The sequence below is a fragment of the Mesoplodon densirostris genome, chromosome 14 (genome assembly GCF_025265405.1).
Source record: "Mesoplodon densirostris isolate mMesDen1 chromosome 14, mMesDen1 primary haplotype, whole genome shotgun sequence".
Classification (NCBI taxonomy): Eukaryota; Metazoa; Chordata; class Mammalia; order Artiodactyla; family Ziphiidae; genus Mesoplodon; species Mesoplodon densirostris.
In genome coordinates, this window is record NC_082674.1 from 85,942,700 (window position 1) to 85,959,732 (window position 17,033).

Sequence of the window (17,033 nt, forward strand, 5' to 3'; positions counted from 1 at the left end):
TACACTGGTGGGAATATACATTCAGTCATTTTCCAAGGAAACTGGATGAAACTTAACAGAGGCCACCCCTAAGTTCTTCCCATACAAACTTCTTCCTCAGAGTCTTGTTATAAGACAAGTACACAAAAGCAGGTAAGTTTGGAATAAGATATTTATTACTGTTCTCCAAAACCTCAGGCCATGGCACGCATACACACACACACACACACACACACACACACACACACACACACAAATGACAAATGAGGCCGAGAGACAGGGAAGGCCAGAATGAGGTGGTCAGGTTGGGGGTGTGGGGAGAATTTCCCTTTCCTGGATGGGTCTTCACTCTTGGTTCCAAGTCCATGATGAGCTGCACACCAGACTCTGGCTACTGACTTCCCATCTGACTTAGTCCTTGAACTTGCAGACATAGGGTAACTTCACACAACACTTATAATCTCTCCACTTCATATACCCTGAAAAGACAGAAGAGCTCAAATGAATGGGACTGGTGGAGCTTGAGAACCCAATGGGGAGGCATCCAAGATTCTGGCCTAGGACTCAAAGGCTCTCTCTCATCTTCACCAGGGTCCCACTCCAGGGGAAAGAGAGAGAAATAAAGGAGAGGTGAGAGGGTATGGGAACAGACAAGCGGTTCCAGCCCAGGAGGATTCTCTGAAGACCAGACCCAGAAATAGGGGATGACGGGATGGAAAAGGCTGGGCAGAAGTGACCTCCTCTGTTTCCTACCTGAGCTTCTGGACAGGCTCCCACAATAGCCAGGGGATGGTCTGGCGGGGGCATCATTCTCCCAGGCAACGTAACTGAGCACATCACTGTTACTCCACTCCCATTCACCCTCAGAGCCCTATAGAGCAGAGGATGGAGTCAGGTGAGGTGGAAAGGCCTTTAGATGTCCCCTGGCCTGATTCTCTCAGTTGGAACACCTGATACGCTCCCCAGCATCATGAAATTAGTTCTGCTCTACCAGGTGATGGCCCACAGCTCTCCTCTGGGAAATACTCCCTAACTCTTTGCTTCTATTGGCAAATTCAAAAGTCAATAATCACAAAGACGAATAGAACTCCTCAGAGTAACTTGACACTGTGTGAACTATACTTGGTGGTACATTTGTGATTACCCTCTGAACCTCCAAGACAACATATGTTTTATAAGGGAAAAATGCATCAATCCTAAATATTCATTTAGCACTTGCTAAGGGCAGCGTGTGCAGACTCAGGGATGCACAGCGAACGGAATCAAGGCGTGGTGTGTGAATTGTGTAAAAGCTTGACAAGAGGCAGATTAACCTTAGCTGGAGACTGGAAACCTGCATAGAACTCAGCTCTGCAGCTGGTCTCAAGGTCCTCCATTCTCCAATTACCCCCTTGATCTCCAAGCTCTAAGGATCTCTATGTTATTTCCTAGGCAGGCACAGGGGACAGCGAGCAGGCCTGGGTGGCCATAGTATCCTGGGAGGTAACAGACTAGAGAGGATGTAAGTGTACCTCTGAGGAGTCATGGAGCCCAATCCAGACGGCTGAGGGGGTGTTCAAGCTGTTCTTGACCAGGGAGGCCACGAAGGATCCCTCACTCCCACTGAGCACAGACACAAGGTGTCCTGAGGGTCTCTTCTGGCAGGCCATCTGTGTGGAGAAGGGAGAGACTGGGGAGGAGCTTGAGACCCTCACTGAGGGAAGGACAGGGCTAAGGTAGGTGAGAAGGGGTTGTGTTTGCAAAAGATGAGGCGCTCATTCTCACCCTCAAGAAACTCTAGAGAATGGAGACTCCCAGACCCCAAACCCTGTCTCTAATTTGCTTCTCCTTATCAGCCCATACTGTAAATCCCAGCACTCACGTTTGCGCCCATCCAGGTTTTAGGTGTTATAAACAAGGCATAGCAGTTGGATGCATAGGCCATGGAGCCTCTCGGACAGCTGAGCCGTGCAGAGGACAGTTTCTCCTGGGAATCTTCCCCTGAGGAGGAAGAAGTAAGGGAGAGTGTTGGGGGGAAATGGAGAGAAGGGATTGGAGTGAGGAGGTGACCTTGAGGAATATCTGTGGTGCCACGGCTTGGGACAGTGACACCAAACTCCTAACTGCCTGTCACTAATGACAACACATTTCCAGGAGTTTTTCTTAATCATGAACTAGACCTAGTAATTGGGAGATGGTCTTTTTTTTTTTTTTTTAATTCATCTGCCTTATTCAAAAGTACAAACCTTCTCCTCGTCTTGGCTGACTGTTTCTACACTGGATCCTCCAGTCATTCTCCTTCTACTCATTTCATTAATGATACTCTATGTTTTCCCTTCTTAATCTACCCACAAAAATTAGACTCTACTGAAAATTGAGAATCATCTCATCCCACTGTTACTGGACCACTTAGGTGCCTCCCACCACTAGTTACCCAGAAGGAAGGATAATGATGAAGGAATTGCAGGCAGTGTTGTTGCGTGGGGATGTACCATTACCATGGTAAGCACAGAGGAGCTTTCCTCCTCTTCTTGGCCCTGAGCAAACACTGGGAACCCAGTGCTAGAGGCGAAGAAGTCTCACCTTGGACTTGAGACAGGAGCATCAGGCAGGAGAGCAGCATCCAGGACAGGCTGGAGAGGCCCATGGAAGGCATCATTTTGTCTGTGATGTGCGGAGACAACCAGAGAACTAAAGGAAGGGTGGTCAGAGAGAGGATATGAGAAACCCCCTGTTGTACTTCTTGTCTTTTCATCTGTCTAGTTCCCTAGGAATAAATTCATCTTGATGGCATCCATCCCCCTCCATAGTTCTGGAAGGAATTTGAAAATCTATATATCCTACTACACCTGAGGCCTCCCAGAACTGTCTTTGCCTGGTCTCAGAGCTCCTGCATTCTCTGAGGACAGGGATCCTTGTATACCTTCCCTGAAATATGTGAGGTGAAACCTCTGTCAGGGGTGTCACCTTGTCTCAGCTCCCACTTACTTCTCTTGCACGGGATCTTCACTGGTTTTTCAGGGCAGAAAAGACTGGGTTTTTATAAGAGGATTTCAGGGAAGGGCACTGAAATGAATAACAGGATGGGGGAGCCGGGACAGGGGTCATGGGAAGGGCCTGGCTTTGGTTCAAGGAGATTCCTGCCATAGGGAGGAGTCTCTTCCCAGCAAAGCCTGGGAACTTCCACAGATATTGCCTGTTTCTCATTAACAGGTCAGCACTTTTTCCAGGAACAGTTGAAGTTTATTCTTTCCTTGACTCTTCCCTGATAGGCAACTGTGGCTCAAAATGTGGTATTAACTTTTAAGGGGCACATCTACTGGCGTATTTCTTCTGGTTGATGTCTCAAGTGCTCACTCCTGTAGGCATACACATGTATTTCTTTTTAATTGTTCAGTAGAAATAAATAAATGTTGAATGATAAGTGGAGGTGAGTATGGGAATGACAAGTGTCACAGATAAGTGAGGTCAGAGAAGGAAATGAAAGTAAGAGGAGACGGTGGGTCAGGGTTGCCTCTTCTACATGGTAGTTAGGTTTAAAGCAACTTCATAATCATCTCACAACTCAATAGATGAGCCAAAATCTTAAGGAAAATGAAATGTGGAACCTTGTCTTGCTGATCTTCTGAGAGATGGAACTTCCTTGATGAATAATAATAATGTGATATATTAAGAGGCAATGGAGGAATTTCAAGCCTAGGAGGACTAGAGTCAAATGATGCAGAGTCAAAGGAAGAATGAGAGAGGGTTAAGAAAGGGTAAGAGAAAGAGCTGGATGAAATTGTAGACCTGATCCTACATTGCATGTAAGTTAGATCTCTACTTCATCAAGATGCTCACTCCCCTGGGCTGCTGACAACTGCCTCGCAAACTATCATTTGGCTGTAGAAGAAGTGTCATTTCTTTTTTTCATTCTACCTGGAAGGGTGATCAGCTTCATGTGGGGATACTGAGAAAAATTCCTTAGTCATGTTTACTTCTGAGTTGGCAATTTTGGCAAGGATGAGATATATACTAAGTGGCTCAGGTTTATTTTGGTCAGTGTGGGAATATGTTAAGCTGGAATTCTCTGCAGACCCTGACTCTCAAGTGGTTTTTATAGGCCAGCTTGTGTGAGATGGAGTCAATGCAACTGAGCTTGTAATTGATTCATGTCCTCAGAATCCAAAAGTCAGTAGAACACACAAATAATCTAATAGGAAGGATAGGACAGCCAACAGATTATTTTGTTACAAAGGAAAAAACTTACTTCACAAAAAATATTTAAATGCAAAGCCATAACTATATTTAGAGCTCAGTGGAAATTCAAGTTTGAAAAAACAATACTTCATGGAAATATGATAGATAGCACGAGTTGAGAAGTAATCTTGCTACAGTAAAACAATTATTTGAGAAAAAGTAAATAATGGCAATCAGAAGCACAGAATGGCCCAAGCTTCTTGAATTCCTGAGAAACACAGTGTCGTGGGGAAAGATACCATTTAGATTAAAAGACTCTGAAAAGATATAACAATCTATCCTAGTGAGTAAATTATAATAGGGTCTTGATTAATAAAGTATGCTTTGGGGGACAATTGTGAAATATGAACTCATTTTTGATAATGACAGAATTTTCACATTTCTTTCTTCTAGTAAAAGTGTCATAGTTAAATTGACAGGCATCCTGCCCTCCAACTTCTTAAGGTGGGTGACTGAAACTTCCAAACCTCTCTTTGCTCTAAATATGGGTGTGTCTTTCAAAGGAATATAAGAGCTCATCCAAGGCTCTGGTCTGTGTCAGTGACCGTATTCCCCAATCCTGGGAAAACTAAATGAGTGAAGGTAGCTCTGTAGCATATCATCCCAATTTGATGAATGAACGCAATGGCAGCAGCCCCAGCCTGATCCATAGTCAGTAAGTGCACTGTTTCTTTCTTCTTCCTCTATCAGAGCAAAACCACATATTCAATAGCCATTGTCTTTAAAGTCACTCACATTGGTGGAGAGGGCTGGATTCATGGGGTAGAAGGAATGAGAAGAGGGCATTGCTGCATTTTTTACCTATTTTTCAAAAATTGACTTTTTTTTTTTTTTTTTTTTTTTTTGATATGTGGGCCTGTCACTGTTGTGGCCTCTTCCATTGTGGAGCACAGGCTCTGGACGCACAGGCTCAGTGGTCATGGCTCACGGGCCCAGCCGCTCCACGGCATGTGGGATCTTCCTGGACCGGGGCACGAACCCGCATCCCCTGCATCGGCAGGCAGACTGTCAACCACTGTGCCACCAGGGAAGCCCACATATTTTTCCTAAGAACAAGAAAAGAGGAAAAAATGCTGAACTACTATCAATTTGACTACTTGTAACTAAATTAAAAGTGATAACGTTCCCTAGGGGAGAGTCACGCTCATGGGAGAGCCAGAAGACAGAAACGGGAACAGGTAAACATTGTCCCCTCTAGGGAAGTGTCCTTTGTGTCATTTTTCTACCAAAATTTCAGAAGCAACAAAACCCAAAAATCCAACACAAAAAGTAAACAAACCTCCCCACTAAAATCCACAAGATGGACTCAATGATTTAGTCAGAAAAAATAACATTCCCTTAAGAAAATAAGGTCCTTTTCCAGTGATATCTCTCAGCACTGTTTTGCCAGCAGGGCTGAATGACTTGAGCATGAGAGAAAACTTTTGGCTTTCAGCTTCAAGAGGATTTAAGTTCTCAAGCAGATGGGATTTTGATCACATCAGCAGGTTGATGTGGGAAGACTTGGGGTCTTTTCAGGGTTGGTCTGATTTTGTAACTCACCAATTTATGACCTTTACCATCCTTTGTACAGCTTTAGCTCAACAATGGGTATAAAGTGGAAAAGGAAATGCACTGGAAGTTGGTAAACTGGATTTTAATTTCTGCTATACCTCTTCTTACCTATGTGTCTATGCTGCCCCTTGTTTTCTAAGAGAGACAGCCTATCAATGTCCTTTCCAGCCCAGGAAGGTGATTTGCAAACACTGGCAGTTATTGAAACACTTCCCTCCATCTATTTTTTTTTTTTTACCTTTAGCTTTATTAATTCTTCATTCCTATTTTCCACTAGCCCCAATATCTTTGCTTTGAGCTAAACCCTTGAACTCTCTTCCTGGTACCTGTTTTACATGATTTCCCATTAGGGTTAAATGATCTATAATGACACTTAGCTCTAACACTCTATAATACATGACATAAAAAAAAAGTGCTTGGCAAAGCATTAAACATTAACATTCTGAGTTACAGATCCAGGAAGTATTCAACTGGGTTGTGATTTGTCTAATACCATCAGACTATACCACAAATGACCCTACACCTATTTGCTCAGTTAAGCAGATTTAGTAGTCCACCAGAAGTCTTTAATCAGTATTTGGAGTACCATGCCTTTTGGTTCCAGATGTGACTCCTGTGGTCCCAGAGCCAGATTTCAGTGGATGTGCACCTGTGGATCTGTGCTGGTGGCTTTGTGAGCACAAGACCTGGGGCACACCCGGAATGATTGCCTGCATTCCCATGGTTGAGGCTGGGCCAAAAGCAATGCCATCAACAGTCTTTTGTGAGACCACACAAAGGGTGACATGTGACACCACAGACCACACTTCCCAGTAGACAGCTCCTGCAGAGGAATACTAAGTGGCTCCTCTCCCAGCAGGAGTGCTCCAGTCCTGCCTACCTCACACCAAAGCTTGGAAATGGATATGGGGGTTTCTATCCAACATCTGGGGAGCAGACCATGTCCCAACAAGGCTGTGACAACCACAGAGCAAAGAGGAGACTCTGCTCAATGTCAAGTGCAGGCTCTGGTCATCACAACCACAATCACACCCCCTATCTAGGAGATCTGTCCAGCACACATTGAGGAAAGATATGGAGGCATCCATATAAAAAACAACCCTTGCACCAAAAATATAAGACTCATGCAGGCTACACAAGGATGCTCCCACTTAAAATTAGACTTTCAACACCACAGGAGATAACTGTTTCTCTTAACTTCAGAGAGTCAGAGAAATATAAGTAAAATGAAGAAGGAGAGGAAACACTCCCAAATAAAAGAACAAGAGAAGTCCCCTGAAAGAACAAAAAGTGAAACAGACCTTTCCATTCTACTAGATCTTGAGTTCACAAAGGAGGTAATAAAAACACTAAAGGAATTAAGAAAAGCAATCAGTATAAAGGGAGACCACTGTAAAAAGGAACTAGAAACTTAAAGATGAACCACTTAAAATTAGAAAACTCACTTGCCAAGACCAAGCTGAGCTAAAGGCTTAATTAGAAAACTAATTAATGCAAGAATGAATGAGTGACCTGGAAAATAGAATAATGGAAATCACCGAATCAGAACAGAAGACAAAAAGACAAAAAAAAAAAAAAGCAGTATATGAGGCCTATGATGTAACATAAAGCACACCAATCTATGCTTAATAGGGATCCCAAAAGGAGAAGAATGAGAAAAGGGGGTTGAAAATACATTTGAAGCAATAATGGATGAAAAATTCCCAAACCTAGAAAAGGAAACAGATATCCAGGTACAGGATGCACAGAGGGTCCTAAACAATATGAACATAATGATCTACATCAAAACATATTCTACTTAAAATGAGAAAATTTAAAGATAAAGAGAGGATTCTAAAGGCAGCAGAGAAAAATAGATAATTAATTATAAAGGAACCCACATAAGGCTATCAACTGACTTCTCTACAAAAACGTTGTAGGTCAGAAGAAAGTGGCAAGATATATGTAAAATTCAGAAAGGGAAAACCTGCAACCTAGGATACTCCACCCAGAAAGATAATTTTTCAGTATAGGAGAGATAAAGGATTTCTCAGAAAAGCAAAAACTAAAATAATACAGCAATACTAAACTAAATTTTCCTAAAAGAAATATTGAGAGGTCTTTCTTTATAGGAAAGAAGTAAGTATCTAGAGGAAGGAGAATATAAAAATTGTAAAGTAAGTCACTTAAATAAGCCAGTACACAAATAAGAAAAAAAATTTGTGAAAACAATGGTAACAACAATGAACCGCAAAAGGATAAACATGAAGATGTAAAAGAGGACATCCAAATCCTAAAATGGTGGGGGGGGTGTTTAAGAAAATGTAGATTTTTTTTAAAGAATGTGTTTGAGTCTATATGACTACAAGTCTAAAGCAAGTAGACATAGTAATGTGTTAATACACTTGAAAAACAGGGTAACCACAAGTCAAAAACATACAATAGATTCACACACAAAAAAAGAGAACACACATATAATACAAAAGAAAAGCATCAAACTACAAAATGAAAAACAAAAAGGAAAGAAACAAAGGAGAAATACAAAATCACTGGAAAACTAGGTTTAAAATGGCAATAAAATCATACTTAAAAATAATTAACTTAAATGTCAATGGACTAAATGCTCCAATCAAAAGACATAAAGTGGCAGGTCGGCTAATAAAACAAGAACCTACAATATGCTTCCCACAAGAAAACCACTTTACGGCAAATGATATATACAGATTGAAACTGAAGTGGTGGAATAAAAAATCATGCAAATGGAAATGACAAGAAAGCAGGGGTAGCAATACTCCTAACAGACAAAATAGACTTTAAAACAAAGACCATAAAGACAGACAAAGAAGGACGCTATATAAGGATAAAAGGATCAATACAAGAAGAGGATATTAGATTTGTTAACATATAAGCACCCAATACAGTAGTAACTAAGTACATAAAATAACTACTAACAGATGTAAAGAGAGAAATTGATGGGAATACCATGACAGTAGAAGAATTTAACACCCCACTCACATTGATGGACAGATCTTCCAGACGGAAAATCAATAAGGAAACAGAGATCCTAAATGACAAAAACAGAATAATTAGACTTATCTTTACAGGATATTAAATCCAAAACCACCCAGTATACACATTCTTTTCTGGTGCACATGGAACATTCTCTAGGAAAGACCACACACTAGGAAACAAAACAATCGTCAACAAATTTAAGAGGATAGAAATTATTTCAAGCCTCTTTTCTGATCACAACAGCATGAAACTAGAAATCAACCACATAAAGAGAAATGAGAAAAAATGATTACATGGAGACTAAACAACATGCTACTAGGAAACAAATGGCTCAACTATGATGTCAAACTGGAAATTTAAAAATAGTTTGAGACAAATGACAATGAAAATACAATCATACCAAATCTATGGGATGCAGAAAAAGGAGTTCTTAGAGGGAGGTTCCTAGCACTACAGTCTTTCCTCAAAAAACAAGAAAAATCTCAAATAAACAATGTACCCTACCATCTAAAAGAATTAGAAAAAGAAGAACAAAAAAAGTCTAAAGTCAGCAGAAGGAAGAAAATAATAAGATTAGAGATGAAATAAAATAGAAACTAAAAAAAATAATAATAATGGAAAAAATCAGTAAAACCAAGAGTTGGTTCTTTGAAAGGGTAAACAAAATTAACAAATCTTGGCCCAGTCTCACCATGAAGAAAAGATAAAGGATCTAAATGAACAAAATAAGAGACAAAAGAGGAGAAATAACAACCTACACCTTAGAAATTAAAAAAAAAAGAGAGAGAATCGCCCTCCCTGATACCAAAACCCAACAAAGACACTACCAAAGAAGGAAATTACAAGCCAATATCTTTCATGAATATACATGCAAAACTTCTCAACAAAATATTAGCAAACCAAATCCAAGAACACATAAAATAGATCATATACCATGATCAAGTTGAAGTCATCCCAGGATCACAAGGATGTTTCAACATAGGCAAATCAATCAATGTGGTACACAACATCAAGAAAAGAGGGGCCATGGGCCTCCCTGGTGGCGCAAGTGGTTGAGAGTCCGCCTGCCGATGCAGGGGATACGGGTTCGTGCCCCGGTCTGGGAGGATCCCATATGCCGCGGAGCGGCTGGGCCCGTGAGCCATGGCCGCTGAGCCTGCGCGTCCGGAGCCTGCGCGTCCGGAGCCTGTGCTCCGCAACGGGGGAGGCCACAACAGTGAGAGGCCCGCATACCGCAAAAAAAAAAAAAAAAAAAAAAAAAAAGAAAGAAAAGAGGGGCCAAATAACACATGGTTGCTTCAATAGATGCAGAAAAAGCATGTGATAAAATTCAGCATCCCTATGGAATCTAAAAAAAAAAAAAAAAGTCACATGTTTCTGAAGAATCTAGGGGCAGGACAGGAATAAAGACACAGACATAGAGAATGGACTTGAGGACACGGGGAGGGGGAAGGGTAAGCTGGGACAAAGTGGGAGAGTGGCATTGACATATATGCACCACCAAATGTAAAACAGATAGCTAGTGGGAAGCAGCCACATAGCACAGGGAGATCAGCTCCATGTTTTGTGACCACCTAGAGGGGTGGGATAGGAAGGGTGGGAGGGAGATGCAAGAGGGAGGGGATATGGGGATATATGTATACGTATAGCTGATTCACTTTGTTATACAACAGAAACTAACACAACATTGTAAGTCAGTTATACTCCATTAAAGACGCTAAAAAACATATCCAGCATTCATTCATGATAAAACCTCTAAACAAAGTGTGTATAGAGGGAGCACATCTCAACATAATAAAAGCTATTTATGATAAGCCCACAGCTAACATAATAATCATGAGAAGTGGAAAGCTTTCCTTCTAGAATCTGGAAGAAGACAAGAATGACCACTCTTACCACTTCTATTCAACATAGTATTGGAAGTACTAGCAACAGCAATTAGACAAGAAAAATAAATAACAGTTATCCAAATTGGAAGGGAAAATGTAAAATTGTCATTAAATGCAGATGACATGATAATCTATATAGAAAACACAAAAGACTCCAGCCAAAAACTATTAGAACTGATAAATGAATTTGGCAAGGTAACAGCATACGTGATTAGCATACAGGACTGTGTTTCATTTCTTTATACTAACAATGAAATATCAGAAAGAATAAGAAAAGAAACAATTCCTTTTAATATGCATCAAAAAATACTTTGGAATAAACGTGACCAGGGAGGTGAAAGACTTGTATGCTGAGAACTATAAAACATTGATAAAGGAAACTGAAGATGACTCAGAGTGGAAAGATATTCCATGCTCTTGGATTGGAAGAATCAATATTGTTAAAATGGCCATACTATCCAAAGCAATGTACAGATTTAATGGGATACCTATAAAATTACCCATGACATTTTCCACAGAACTAGAACACATAACCTTAACATTTGTATGGAACCACAAAATAACCATAATTGCCAAAACAATCCTGAGGAAAAAGAACAAAGCTGAAGGCATAACCCTTCAAACTTCAGACAATACTACAAAGCTACAGCAATCAAAACAGTGTAGTACTGGCACAAAAATAGACATATAAATCAAAGGAACAGAATAGAGAGCCCAGAAATAAACCCACACACCTATGGTCAATTAATCTTCAACAAAGGAAGAAAGAATATACAATGGAGAAAAGAAAGTCTCTTCAGCAAGTGGTGCTGGGAAAGCTGGACAGCCTCATGTAAATCAATGAAGTTAGAACACTCCCTCAAACCATACACAAAAATAAACTCAAAATGGCTTAAAGCCTTAAATATAAGATATGACACCAGGAAACTGCTAGAAGAGAACTTAGGAAAAACATTCTCTGACATGAATCTTAGCAATGTTTTCTCAGGTCAGTCTCACAAGGCAAGAAAAACAAAAGCAAAAATAAACAAACTGGACCTAAGCAAACTTATAATCTTTTGCACAACAAAGGATACCATCAACAAAATGAAAAAGAAACCTATGGACTAGGAGGAAACATTTGCAAATGAATAGACCCACAAAGGCTTAATTTCCAAAATATATGAACAGCACAGTCAACTGAATAACAAAAAAACAAACGACCCAATAAAAAATGGGCAGAAGACTTACATAGACATTTCTCCAAAGACGACATTCAGATGGCCAATAGGCACATGAAAAGATGATCACCATCGCTAACTATTAGAGAAATGCAAATCAAAACTACAAAGAAGTAGTGCCTCACACTGGTCAGGATGGCTGTCATTAAAGAGTTTACAAATAATAAATGCTGCAGAGGGTGTGGAGAAAAGGGAACCCTCCTACGCTGCTGGTGGGAACGTAAATTGGTGCAGCCACTATGGAGAACAATATAGAGGTCCTTAAAAAACTAAACATAGACTTACCATATGATCTAGCAATCCTACTCTTGAGCATCTGTCTGGAAAAGACAAAAACTCTAATATGAAAAGATACATGCACACCAATGTTCATAGCAGCACTATTTACAATAGCCAAGTCAAGGAAGCAACCTAAGTGTCCATCAAGAGATGAATGAATAAGGAAGATGTCATATATATATATATATATATATATATATATATATATATACACACACATATATATACACATACACACACACACGCACAGCGGAATATTAATCATCCATAAAAAGAATGAAATATTGCCATATGTAACAACATGGATAGATCAAGAGATTATCATACCAAGTGAAGTAGGCAGAGAAAGACACATAATATATCATATATATGTGGAATCTAAAAAAAATACAAATCAATTTATTTACAAAACAGAAACAGATTCACAGACACAGAAAACACACCTTTGGTTACTAAAGGGGAGGTGGGAGTGATAAATTAGGAGTATGGGATTAATAGATATACACCACTATATATAAGAACAGCTGTTGTCAAGTCAATCAACATTGTCTACTGTACCTACGGTCATACTTAAGTTCCCGAGATACTGATCTCAGAGGATCATTTGCTACATTCATAGTCTTTATGGCTGACCAGTTTGTGGTCTGAACCACATCTTAAATTTTCTTCCCCTGGTAAACTCTCATGAAGCTTTCCATCTAGAAGTCTAGAACAGAGGTACGAAAGCTCTTTCTATCTTTCCTCCCCCTGGTTCCATTCTACCCCACTGAACCCTCCATAATTTAGTGCCTTTCAGGCCGTCCAGAGCTCTTCTTCTCCTGAAACACTTGATAAAAAATGTCGCTCCCTCCTAATAATTGTTAGCTCTTATTTTCTCTCTCTAGAAACTAGTCAACCTCAGTTTGGGTGTAATAAGGTGGGGGTTCTCCAATTTGTGTGTGATCCCTCAATGCATGAAATTTGTATGAGAAACTTTGTGTCATATCCAATACCTGAGTTCCCTGCAATTTCCTCTTCCACAGATCATAGTCTATTGGGTCACTAATAGCTCAAAGGAGCCTTGACTGAGATAGGGCACAGGCTTCTTTTAGGTTGGCTTCTTTGCATATAAGTTTAGGCTAGTCGCATATAAGATGCTGACATACATTGTTACTCACTCAAGCTAAAGGGGATGTGTTTAGAAGGATATGGGCTTATCTCAATGCATCCAACTTTAGGGTACAACCAAGTCTCCTGAAGGCCTAGAAAAAGGAAGAAAAAAGTCAGAAAGTGAAGTTATGTTCTCCTTCATTTTCTTTCTTTATTTCACTGGGTTTGGGTCATTATCTTTGATCCAGTCAGTTTCCTTGCTTTTCGGATACATGCAGCATGATCAAACATGGTTACCTCATTAGAGTTCTTCCAAACCTTCACTGCAGGGACTGAAAAGATTAAATATATTCTTGGTGAACAAATTCATTTTCAGGAGAATATCTGATTCATCTAGCTATGCCTGGTTATTCACACGAGGCCAATCAACTGGGGCAAGGAATTTGAGTCACTTGGTGTTACTATGGCAACTGCACTCACCACTTAAGTAGGACCTGTGGATGAGACCTAGTTCTTAGAGAAGGGAGCCAGAAAGGTACCCCAATAGAATTTTACTGCAGCAAACAAGACCTCATTGTCTCAGCCTCTTGTTTTGATCTTGGCTTGTTTTCAGACCTAGATTCCTTCCTTGGATGTTGCCCCACACACCACATCTGCTTCTGACCTTGGACTGTCCTCCAGACTTGCAGGAGTTGTCCAGCTGTCTGTTGTATTCACTACTCTTATGGTATGTATTCAGTCCTCTTCCGCATCAAGAATGATATATTTAACCTGTCCTGATTTGGATATCTGCCAGTCACTGGGAGGCAAAGAAAGAGAACAAAACCTTTTCTCCAGTTGGATCAGTACACCCCCGCAGGTTCCTGGGTCTCTGGTGGTGCCTCTATCATTGATTTTGCCTACCATCTAGAGTTCAGGAGACAAAAGAATTTGATAGCAATCACAGGCGCAGAGAACATCTGGATAAGAGACCTGTAAACCAAGTGACTCTAGTATCCTAATACCCCTGAATGTTCCTTAGTGATTCACCCCTTTTACTTTTAACAGCGTTCTTCTCTCTCCACCTCCAAACCTCCTACCAATGTTAGGCAGTTAGTCAGACATTAGCAGCAAGGAGGTGACAGTGGCAAGAAAGACAAGAAGTCATCGAGTCGCACCCAACCAACCGGCGACTCTCCCCTGAACCCGCCCAGTACAGATGAAACTAGGGTCGTGTGGTGGGCAACTTATCCTGATATAGAGGGGCACCGTAACACAAAGGAACTTCTCTGGGCTGTGCATGCCCAGACCAGACAGGTGTATGACCTATAGTAAACCCAAACTCATTATACCAACATTATAATAAAATCTCCGTGTGGTTTTGCCCCACCCCCCACTCTGTGGGCATTTCTTAGCAATTTAATGCTGAGAGCATGGGCAGCAGTAAACTTGTTACATGGATCAGGGCCTTCAATCAAATAATTATCCCCTGTCACTCACCCCCGGCTCCCTGCAGAATGCTCCTTAAAAGTACCCTTAAACCTGTACAGGAATGCTGCTTTCAATTCACAGAAACAGCCCGCTCTCTCCCTTTGAGAGTGTAAGTTTGCTTAGATAAACTTTGCTTTGGGATTTCTTCACTTCCCTGAAACAGGCCACTCTCAGAAACAGCCCCCTTTAGTGCTCTCTCTCTCTTTCTCTCACTCTCTCTTTTACAGTGTACCTATGCTTAAATAAACTTTGCTATGTGCTTAAGCTTAAATTGCTAGTTGGCGATTCTTTGCTTACTACTGTGGGACTGAGATTGCTGGTTCAGGTCTTCCGTTGACCTCTTCCGTTGAAGCTATTTTGTTACAACACACGTCAACCCTGTGACACCACCAAACCACATTTGTCTACACTTCCCAAGTAGTTTTTAGAGTGCACCTCGGGGGGACCATTGCACCCCAGCTGCATAGGTCTGTGCTACAATTATGAGCATGTTTGGAACTTGGATTTATTTATGGATTTCTACTTCATGTCTAAAGCAGAATTCTCCTGAATCTCATTCCTTCAAACACTCTTTCAAGAGCTAGTCCTAGATTTGTTTCATTTTGCTGTCTGCAAATATTTTGGAAATGCTTTTTCCATGGTTAAGTTCAGGAAACACTGTTATGTAAACTTAAGCAAGTTTCTTTACTGCAGGACTGTTCTTAGACTCTGTGTGCAAATGCACAAAAATGAAGGAAAGTAATAGGGTTTGCAGCTCATCAGGCATTTGGTCATAGGTTTTTGTGGGAATGTTTTTGTATTCCTACTTGGGAGAAATACCTCTTAATAGATCACTACGTTAATTTAGTTTTATGAATAGTTGAAAGTACCACTTTTCAAATCATGGCTTGCAACTTACTGGTGTCTGAAATGATTAAATCAATTTAATGGGTAATAACTAACATATTCTTTGTAAACACAAGGACAATAGAATAGAAAATTCCATAGTATATTACATAAAGCGCGTAAATACTGTTTTGTGAAATTTTAATTTTGATTTTCAGCATACATATGATTGAAAAGTGTTGAAATATAAAATATATCTCTTATTGTAAATAGCAGCCAAAATTTTGAATATTACCAGTCTTCCTCTTGGGTGTGCTCTGGTATTTCAGCCAGGCATCTCTCCCATAAGATTTTGGCCCACTGAGTTGCTGCCTTCTCTTATTTTATCAATACCTGGCAGACCAGAGCTACTGGTCTCATGGCAAAGGGGGATGATAGTGAGTTATTTTCTCTTATAATCTATCTCCTGAAGCCCAGTGTGGGATTTAATGCATAGAAAACTAATATCTCGGCTTGCCACCAGCATGCAGTATGAAGTTTTAAAGTGGGAATTAGGCACTTGAATGTATAGAATCCATTTGATTATAAATAAAAGTGAACTGTATGTTTTCATTTATATCTGGTTTTATACAACTGGGAAAAAAGGAAGACAAGGAAAGACGACGACCTCCTGTGTCCCTGCTCTCTGAGCACTCATTCTTCTGCACCTGATCACGGGGCAGAGCTGTATGACAGCCTGGGTGTCCTCAAACTCTCTGACTCCGAGTGGGGTCCTATAGGTGTAGTGTTGAAAGCCTCCCAGTCCTTCTGATGTGTCCCGCTGGTGCCATAGAAAGACCAGTGCCCTGGACCCTAGCTCTGGCTTTTGGAGTTTGGCTCTCAGTACCCCCATGTGTAGTGAGATTCTCTCTTAGCCCTTGGAGAATGCATTTGGTTGATGACCTTACCTGGGGAGACTGCTGTGTTGAGAGCTTTATCACACTGACCCAGTGTATGTAAAGTCATAAACACAGGGTGCATAGATAATGTTTTTACCCCAACAGTTTTGTGGTTCTTCTAGGCAACACAAAGGACTCTGTTGATGCTGGTATGTCTTTGGGTGTCGGGGTGGGAAGGATAAACTGATAAGTTTGTTTCCTGTGTACATACTGGAAAAACCCTTTTCATAATAAACTAGAGACTTTACAACAACAACATCAAAAACAAAAAAAAACCCCAAAACAAAACAAACAAAAATAAAACCCAGTATTCTAAAGAATAGGCTTTTAGGTAACCATGGGAGGATTAAAAAACTACCACTAGGGGTGAGTTGGCTGAGCACACAATTTAGTTCTGGGGAAAATTAGAAGCAACAGTAAGCTTCTTCTAAATACAGAGTGGATTAGAGAAAGGCATCAGGAGAAAAAATAAAGTTTAATCTACTCCTGCATCCTCTAAGTTTAAATGTCTGTCACAGCTGCACATTCCTTGCAAGGGACAGAGGAAACACATCTTTCAAATGAAAACGCAGGGTTGTAAT

At 40.6% G+C, this 17,033-nt stretch overlaps 1 protein-coding gene across 2 annotated transcripts; it reads right to left on the minus strand.

Moving 5' to 3' along the window:
- Nucleotides 1-390: 390 nt before the first annotated feature.
- LOC132501787 (lithostathine-like) lies at nt 391-2,617 on the minus strand. 2 transcript variants are annotated; one of them, XM_060117509.1, is made up of 5 exons: nt 2,542-2,617; nt 1,841-1,959; nt 1,491-1,628; nt 733-850; nt 391-458 (listed from the first exon to the last, which is right to left on the minus strand). In XM_060117509.1, the coding sequence occupies exons 1-5, from the start codon at nt 2,615-2,617 to the stop codon at nt 391-393; spliced, it is 519 nt and encodes a 172-aa protein (XP_059973492.1). The 2 variants fall into 2 exon arrangements, with proteins under 2 accessions (XP_059973492.1, XP_059973493.1); XM_060117510.1 differs by lacking the exon at nt 1,491-1,628.
- Between the last annotated feature and the right edge of the window lie 14,416 nt (nt 2,618-17,033).